Genomic DNA, 9,218 nt, shown 5'->3' with positions numbered 1-9,218 from the left:
ATTATTTTACTAGAGAGTTGTTAGTTTACGATTTATTTGTGAAGGTGACGGATTATTTGTGTTGCATTTGAAACTTACGGATTATTTTCGCATATTCATTTTAGTAAATGTATTAAAAAATTGGGATACAGGTTATTTCCAAAATATGACTAGGAGTTTAGGAGTTGGTATAAATTGTTCCCCTCCCCTCCCAACACCCCTCCTGGCCCCCCACCTATAAGAGAGCATCTCCTAACTAGAATTCTATCTATCTTCTTATTGGTCGACTTATTTATATAGCTAATAACCGAGAAGCATTTGTTATTATATGATCAGTATATTGCACCAAAGTCATCACATCAGTATCAACTGAGATATACGCATAAGGATAGAGTGTTTTGGGAAAGGTTAGTGTGCAATTGAATTTGATCAATTACAATTTTTTAAGGCTTTTTTTCTTTCTTGATGACCATGCAGAAATGTATTTTGGTCTTCTCGCTAAGTAGGATTCTATCAAAACAAAATGTCGCTTTTGTATATCTTGTGGTATTAGATTTTACCTCTAGCTTTTATGGGTTTCCTCTCACGTGTGTGTGTTTGTGTGTGTGATTCAGTCTATGTCAGTTATGAATATCGTTAAGGAATGGAAAACAGGTTTCCATCGTACGTTGAAGGAAGACGAGAGAAGAGTAGGAAACTACGACGCGTACTTTCGATATGTTTATTGATGTATATAGATTTATATATTGTTTAGAATATATTTTGAACTAATAAGTTCGTCTAGTACTTTTCAACTGTGTCTGTCAGTTATGTAAACCACAGTTATGTTCATTCCAGTGAAAAGAAAATTATACATTTGGCGCCAAACAAAAGCATGGCTTGAAAAGCTTACTAATGTTTTAAGTTATTATTCAACATTTGCCCTACTGAATAAATTGAGTTTCCCATGAACAAAACACAACCCAAGAAAGGGGCGGATCCAGGGGAGTGCAGGGGGTGCGCACCCCCCCCCCCCTTCCCCCTGGTCCGACTTTGTGCCCCTACTTCCAACTAACCAATACTGGTTTTTCTTTTCGATTCTAAGGGCTGCACCCCCCCCCGAGTTAACTTTGTGCCCAGCACCTCCCTGACAAAATCCTGAATCCGCCCCTGCAAGATATTGAAAAACCAAAAAGAAAAAAGAAAAAAAAACACAACAGTATTTGACCTTGTCTTCACGAGAAAGGAAAACCGAAATGTGGGAAAAAACCTTTTTTTAAATTAAAGCTTTTTTTAAGATCTAGAGTTAGTGGAAAGTCATTATAATGTTTTGAGTTTTTGGGTATGAAAGAAAATTTAGAATTAATAGATATTTTATAAATAATTTACTACTAAAGTACTGCGACAGTGTAGAACGTAAAATCATACTAAAAATATATAAAAAATATAAAGGCCACATTTCGATGTCTACTACAACGTCATTATCAGGCAAAAATAATAATAAAATAAAATTTTGGAAGCTGTATATTTGATCAGGATTTCTAAACGCAAATTCTTAAGCCTATAAATGAATCATAAACCATGTATGTGCTGGAATATAAATATGTACCAAATCCTTCGGGGATATTTGAATTTATATTTATGAAATAATGAAAGAGTCAGTAGAGCTGAATAATTATTCTACATAAACGCTATTATGATCATTACGAACTGATGGTTATTAAGTTATCTTAGGGAGCAAAGAACATTCACGGTCAAAATTGGTCCTAGCCAATCAGCGCGCGCTTCATATCTATAACATTTTTATAGATCAAGATGTAGACGTAAAAAGTTTGTGGTTATTTATTAATACTTAGCAATGTTTTATATCCAGTCACCAGCTAGCAAGCCGACAATCATGAAAACTGTTCTTGTGTTGATCCTTGTCGCATGTGTGATGAGCGTCCGAGCATTTGATGAAGACTGGCTGTCAAGCGCAATGGTATACGAGAAAAGAGGTTGCCTTCCAAACTCCTATGGCCCCTGTACATCAAACAGCCAATGCTGCAAGAAGAAAGATGGGGCGGGGAGGAGCCTTAGATGTATGAAATCCTGCGGACGACGTGGAGGAGGAGGATGTAAGAAGACTTGCCGTTATTACGCTAGTAGACCATAATAGGTTAGGGGTTTAGCAGTGGAGCCCTGTTAATCATAACATAACAGAGGATAATAAAATAAACACTTTTTAGCGTTAATTAGCTGTAGTATTTTTTGGGAGGGTGGAGGGGGATGTCGTGTTGACTCACCGATTGGTTTCTTGATACATGTACGCCTAGAGAATGTTCTCTTGGTGTACGTATAATTCATGGCTTTACCTGGACTTTTAGGTGGCCTTTTCACTGTGTTTTTCGTTGGTAATTTGCTGAAAAAACTAAAATAAAATTTAAAAAATCATAAATCATACTATATGAAAATAGCAGTCATTGGAAAACTGCAATTTTAACAAGAAAATCTAGAAAATTATATTGAATAACCGAAATCAGTGAGTTTTGTAAAACCTACCAGTCACAAAACGGTTGGAAATTTCCAAACTGTCCAGACGTCATTAAACATACATGCATCGTGAAAGTGGAGGGGCCCCTCCCCTTTCAAGCAAGTAAGCAAGCAAGCAAGCAAGCAAGCAAGCAAGCAAGCAAGCAGAAAGTATAAATCTAATTATATTCAAGGGGTTTTCACGCACGTGCTTCATAGTAGCTTTATATCTCTTCTTGCTTCTCGGTTTAGCCTCTAATTAATAAACTGTCTTTTACTTCGATTTTAATGTGCGGTGAATTGAAAAAATAATCCGAATTGAAATAAAAATATGCATTTCCATTTCAAAGTCCCTTCTTGATTTGAACCATCGACGTTAGTCAGCAAATTGTTTACACGTTCGTGTGATACTGCCATGTTGCTTTACTGCACATTTCTAAATGCGTTTCTTGCGCTTCACGCACCACTTCTCTGTAGCTTTTTATAGTCTTCTCTTCTTTCTTCTTTGTTTAGCCTCTAATTAAATAAACTGTCTTTTAACTTCAATTTTAACTTGTGAATTGAAAAATAATCAATTGAAAAGTTCTTCATTTCCAATTCACATTCCCTTCAATTCTTGAAGTGACCCTTCGAAGGTAGTCATCAAATTGTTTACGAGTTCTCGTGTATCCATGTTGCTTTACATCACATTTATTTATGCGTTTCGAGAATTGCGCATCACATTTTAGCTCTTTCTGTTCTTGCTTCTCGGTTCAGTATGTAATTGAATCGACTGTCTTTTGACTTCGATTCTAACTTTTAAATTGAAAAAAGCGAATATCCAAGAGTTAGTCTCATTAGCATAGTAAACGTTTCATTCGAATCCTAGAACTCAATCGTTTACGTTCTTAACGGCCCTGTTAGGTTTTTAACATTTTGACCACTAAAAGTGAAGATCACAGATTATTTGTTTTGCTTTCAACATTGAATATATAAACTGTATTTTACAGTGCTGGACGCGCCTAACCGTGGCCAACGAACATTATTTTACAAGCGAGTTACTAGTTTACTATTTATTTGTAAAGATGACGGGTTATTTGTGTTGCGTTCGAAAATTACGGATTATTTTCGCTTTTTTTAAGGTAAATGTATTTAAAAATTGGGATACAGGTTATTTCCAAAATTTTACTAGGAGTTTAGGAGTTGGCATAATATGAACGCCTTTCGGTCTCTTCAATAGGATTCTATCAAAACCAAATGTCGCTTTTGTATAACTCGTGGTATTGGTTCTTACCTCTAGCTTTTATAAATTTCCTCTCACGTGTGTGTGTTTGAGTGTGTGATTCAGTCTATGTCAGTTTTGAACTGATATGCTTAAGAAATGGAAAACAGGTTTCCATCGTGCGTAGATACTCAGCTGAAGGAAGACGAGAGAAGAGTAGGAAACTAAGACGAGTACTTTCGATATGTTTATTCATGTATATAGATTTATATATTGTTTAGAATATATTTCGAACTAATAAGTTCGTCTAGTACTTTTCAACTGTGTCTGTCAGTTATGTAAACCACCGTTATTTTCATTCTAGCGAGAGAAAAAATTATAACACTTGACGCCAAACAAAAGCATGGCTTGAAATAGTTATTCATGTAGTATTAAGAGAGATTTTTTTCCGTATTCAAGCAATTAGCGCCAAAAACTATTTTCGTGAAGAAAGGCTGTTGTACAAGGCTAAAAGTTTTTATTCAGAAAGTTTAACTTGTTTGGAAGTAGAGATGACCGATGAAAGTGGAATCAAAGTGTTAAACCAAAGCAAAAATTTCATTCGAAAATGAGGTTTAGCCTTCATTTGCTTATTTCCCATATATTTCCTATTAAAAAAACCCTGACAAAGCAACATTCTAACACAATTGCAACGAAACATCTTTGCACAATTGAAAATACCGCTTCAGACAGGCATTTTATCATAGTACATCAGTTTCTAACTGTTTAAAAATGGTATTGAGTGTTAACCCAAAACGAAAAATAGCATCAAAACTCATACCAAAGTCTAGTTTTTGGCGTTTGAACAAAACACAACCCAAGAGAATGAAGAAAAATAATCCGAATTGAAATATAAAAATACATTTCCATTTCAAAAAGTCCCTTCTTGATTTGAACCCTTGACGTTAGTCAGCAAATTGTTTAGACATTCGAGTGTATCCATGTTGCTTTACTGCACATTTCTATATGCGCTTCTTGCGCTTCACGCACCACTTCTTTGTAGCTTTCTTTCTTCTTGCTTCTTTGTTTAACCTCTAATTAAATAAACTGTCTTTTAACTTTGATTTTTGTTTTTGAATTGAAAAACTATCCGAATTGAAATATAAATCGTCATTTCCATTACACAGTCCCTTCTTGATTTGACTAGACGACGTTATGCATAACTCAATTCCAAAGGTGCCCATCTTCCCCCCCCCCCCCCCCCCCCCCCCCTTCCTAGATCTTTGTTTTATACATTGATGTCTTTATAGCAAAATATCAGGATTATCGTCAGTTTACCGAATAGTCATTGCAATAAATGCTATGGTAACCAAACTTGCTGCGACGGGTGAACCTTGTGACAGGTGTGACTATTAGCAAAACTGATGATAACGTCAAAAATATGGCCATGTGAGATATGCTCTGCGTGGTTCATCAAGACTCTAGTCGTAAATAAAACATCAAACATGATACAACGTAGAACAGTGTACGAAGTTGTTTATTTCATTTTTTGTTTTAATAAGATGTATCTACTGGGCAGTAGTTGTTTTCATCGGTGATTTACATTGGTATTTCAGTTTGTTTATTCGTTATTACCGATGGCATCTGCATTTCCTTTGAAAATACATACAGTTTCCTTGATGATACTGTGCGCATTCATAAAAGCAATGTAAAACACATTTAGGATCTTCTGGTACTTCACCTGTAAGAATAAAAGGGAAATGGGGTTAAAAGATGGTATAGTGGAAGTACGTAGTACATATACCTTCGCCTTCGCGAAAGACCAATAGGAGAGTGTGAATACAATCTAATTTCATGTATAATAATGTAATATTAACAATGGAAAGACGATAGGTGAAAAGTAAAAAAACGCTCAACTCTCGGAACGTAACTTGGTTCTGTTTCAATATATTGAGTTTTGATAGTTCAATGTTTCTTACCAGGCATTGCCTCTTTGTTAGGGCTGTCGTCTTCAGCAGGTCTTTCATCCTCAACTGAAATGTTCGAAAGACAAATACGAGAGTGTGAATACAATCTACTTTCATGTATAATAGTGTAATATTAACAATAGAGAGACGATAGGTGAAAAACAAAATAATAAATACATTTAGACGCATTGGAATGGCAATGCGAAGCAATGCAATGCAAGGCAAAACGACTGGGCCCGAACGTGTTTCCATGGCAACACTATGAAACATACCAAAACTATTGTATTACCCGGCACAGTATAACCAAAATATCTCACAGAGATAGGATATTCTCTATTTCATGATTTGATTTTTTGAGTCACTTTTAATGACAATGACGTCATTATTTTGACGTCATTTATCCTCAAAATATATTGGCAACGAAAAGAAATATTTAGTAATTATTCGCCGAAGGGGAATACTTGTTTTAGCATATATCAACTTGTGTACAGAGTGACTTATTTTTATATACGATAATTCAATAAAATCAAACAAACAGAAAGTTTTAGTTTGCGTGACAAATTCACGCAAAACTTTTAGCAAAACGTTTAGCAAAACTTTTAGGCCATACTACGTTGCTTTTTTTATATTGATAGGAATGGCATTTACTTTCATTTTTCTCATCGGAAATTTTAGCAAAACGATTGCAGCAGATGCCATTTTGTTGCCGACTCAATATTCCGAGATTCAGAGGTGAATATCGTACAATATTCATCTCCAATTAACCAATGAGCGCGCGCGTTCTTAGGAAGTACACAAGTTGGTATATGCTAACAAATAATAGTGAAACGCCATTCTAATTTAATTTCAAGGAGCTTCACATCACGAATGCATTTTCTACAGATTTAAATGAAGCGTTTTTTGGTTTTAAAAACACTAAATTAGAACTAGAAATTATAGCTATTGCTTGCGTGCTGCTCGCCCAGCTAGAAGGATAATTGATCTTAATTATATTGAATTATTTCACACATCGATACCTCTTCTGCTCTTTTGCATATTGAGGGTTAGGTTTACATGTTGAAAAAAATCCAGCTATCGGACCGAATCGGTGTTATATTTGTTGTTTGTGATAAGTATTTAATTTTTCAACCCCTTCTCCAATGCTTTACTGGAATTTTCATAAACATTCGAGCTCTGTGTTTACGAGCTCACGCTGAAAGTGGTTTTTCGTTGACGAAAGAAGAAGAAGAAGAAGATGAAGAAGAAGAAGAAAATAAGAAGAAGTTAAGAAGTGAATCTTGCTAGACCTCCTTCATAACTATATAAGGGGTTTTTCTTGTTGAAAATTTTTGAGACTCTTGAAATTTTTAATTTTAAAAATTAAAAAGAAACTTCAACGAATCCTACTGGTTTCCTAGTGAAAGTTCATTCTTCACGTGCGCCCCATCTTTCCATCGATACTATGAATTGAAATTCACCTCAGAGTGATACATTAAATGAGCAACCGACCCAAGAACTGCGCAGAAAATCAGTCGTTGATTGCCTACCAGACCAACTTCGAAAGTGAAATACTGATAAAGTCTTTTCACATACATAGAAACTCACCCGTATCAGCATAATCAAAACCATCAATGGCATCAGATCCATCAGTAGCTGTATCTAACGCTATTCTTGGTTTTCACTCACGTGACTAACTGCTTGACGACGGTTGCTATCCGCCATGTTGGTGTCGCATATATATAAACAAAGCGTATCGAACCACGTCATTTCACGGGTGTATAGCAACTTTTGTCATGGTTCACTGTATTATTGTAGGCTGTTCAAGTAATAGCAGAAAAGATACGGCTATAGGATTCTTCAGGATACCTTCTGTTGTTGATAAACAAGGAGAAGAAGCTGAAGAACTGAGCAGAGAGAGACGAGAAAGATGGATTATGGCGATAAGTCGCGACGACATACAATGGAAGAATGTTCTGAAAAACGAGAGAGTTTGTGGAAGGCATTTCGAGTCAGGAAGGCCGGCAGCAGCGTGGGATAGATTCAACAACGACTGGGTGCCTACCTTGAATCTTGGTAAAACTAAATATCGCCAAGTAAATAATGAAGCCGTGGAAGCGAGAGCTGCCCGATCAAAGGAAAGACGAAAGAGGTCTCTTGAACAGCTCGAGTATGAGGCTGCTGTTAAACGCCAACAATTAGATGCTAGTGGATTGCCCCTCGAAAATATCGACTTTGCAGAGGGTCCATCTACTGAAGAAGCTGTAGAAGAAGAAGGCCAAGCTTTAAATCTGTGTTCGAGCTGTGATCATGATGATTCCATGTCCTGCTCTGTAAGTCAAACCAACTCATGCCGCGTCCATAGCGTCTTCGTCCAGACTGAAAACGAAAACTGCCAGACTACATCTTCTATGTCTCAAACTGAGGAGTTCGAGTATATGTTTTCGGTAAATGGATATCAGCCTCCAACTAAAGATTATTTTAACACAGACGATAAAGTTCGGTTTTATACTGGATTGCCTTCCACTGAAATTCTGTTGACTATCTTTGACCACGTTTCTACAAGCATCACTCGGCGTAGTCAAACTCTTAGCAAATTTCAGGAATTTGTCATGGTTCTGATAAAGCTTAGACTTAATATACCGTTTCAAGAACTGGCATACCGTTTCCAAGTATCTCTACCAACAGTATCCAGGATTTTTTCTTTGTGGTTGATTGTAATGGATTCTCGTTTGTCGCCACTCATTTGCTGGCCAGACAGAAATCAGCTATGGGAAACTATGCCAATGTGTTTCCAGCAAGCGTTTGGCAAAAAAGTGACTGTGGTCATAGACTGCTTTGAAGTTTTTATTGATCGACCAACTAATCTTCTAGCCCGGGCACAAACTTTTTCGTCTTATAAACACCACAACACAATAAAAGTATTGATTGGGATTACCCCACAAGGAACCATTTCCTATATATCACAAGCTTGGGGAGGTAGAACCTCAGACAAATATTTGACTGAAAATTGTGGATTACTGGACAAACTAGTGCCTGGTGACATGATAATGGCAGACAGGGGGTTCACAATAGCAGAAAGTGTTGGCCTCAAGCAAGCAAAGCTGGTTATTCCAGCATTCACTAAAGGCAAGACCCAACTGGACCCAGTTGATGTTGAAAAGACGAGGGGCATCGCCAGTGTAAGAATCCATGTGGAAAGGGTCATTGGTCTGCTACGCCGTAAGTACACTATTTTACAGTGTACACTTCCTACTGACTTCCTCATATGCAACGAGAGTGGACCACCAGAATCCAAAGTGCCAGTGATTGACAGAATTATAAGAGTGTGTTCAGCACTTGTTAACTTGTGCCCTCCCATTATACCATTTGATTAGCCCATATCAAATTGTAGTTTGTTGATAAAGAAGGCAAAATGGCAAACAGAAATCCAGAAGAAATTGGCTTTTTATATAAATTATTTCACTTATTAAATATGTGAAATGTTAAGGACCAGTAACTTATGACATCCATCATAATGTTTTTACGATCATAACATACCACTTTCATTCTTTAACATGTTATAACAGGACTACATGATGTCAAATAAAGAAATAATTGGAAAAGAAAAATATTCCTAAGGCTGA

The 9,218-nt window shown here is 36.4% G+C and overlaps 1 protein-coding gene and 3 long non-coding RNA genes across 4 annotated transcripts in view; 2 read left to right on the top strand and 2 right to left on the bottom strand.

The window, feature by feature from the left end:
• Positions 1-217: 217 nt before the first annotated feature.
• On the top strand, positions 218-2,192 carry LOC148911191 (uncharacterized). The gene is made up of 2 exons (XR_016119800.1): positions 218-386; positions 1,832-2,192. It is a non-coding gene; the product is annotated as an uncharacterized LOC148911191 (long non-coding RNA).
• On the bottom strand, positions 1,787-3,908 carry LOC116299272 (uncharacterized). Its single transcript, XR_004197454.2, has 2 exons — positions 3,743-3,908; positions 1,787-2,368 (listed from the first exon to the last, which is right to left on the bottom strand). It is a non-coding gene; the product is annotated as an uncharacterized LOC116299272 (long non-coding RNA).
• Positions 3,909-5,167: 1,259 nt separating this feature from the next.
• On the bottom strand, positions 5,168-7,265 carry LOC148911190 (uncharacterized). Its single transcript, XR_016119705.1, has 3 exons — positions 7,201-7,265; positions 5,629-5,682; positions 5,168-5,390 (listed from the first exon to the last, which is right to left on the bottom strand). It is a non-coding gene; the product is annotated as an uncharacterized LOC148911190 (long non-coding RNA).
• Positions 7,266-7,269: 4 nt separating this feature from the next.
• Positions 7,270-9,218, top strand: part of LOC148911189 (uncharacterized) — a 2,355-nt gene continuing 406 nt past the window's right edge. The window contains exon 1 of the mRNA XM_089029509.1: positions 7,270-9,218. This exon is cut by the window's right edge and continues 406 nt beyond it. Within this exon, the coding sequence (XP_088885635.1) occupies positions 7,389-8,969 (1,581 nt within the window). The 5' untranslated portion in view covers positions 7,270-7,388 and the 3' untranslated portion in view covers positions 8,970-9,218.

This window comes from Actinia tenebrosa, unplaced genomic scaffold, assembly GCF_029948245.1.
Source record: "Actinia tenebrosa isolate PJP-AT-01 unplaced genomic scaffold, QUT_ActTen_1.0 PGA_scaffold14__42_contigs__length_11649687, whole genome shotgun sequence".
NCBI lineage: Eukaryota > Metazoa > Cnidaria > Anthozoa > Actiniaria > Actiniidae > Actinia > Actinia tenebrosa.
Note: the sequence above shows the minus strand (reverse complement) of the source record. Positions and strands in the feature narration are given on the sequence as shown.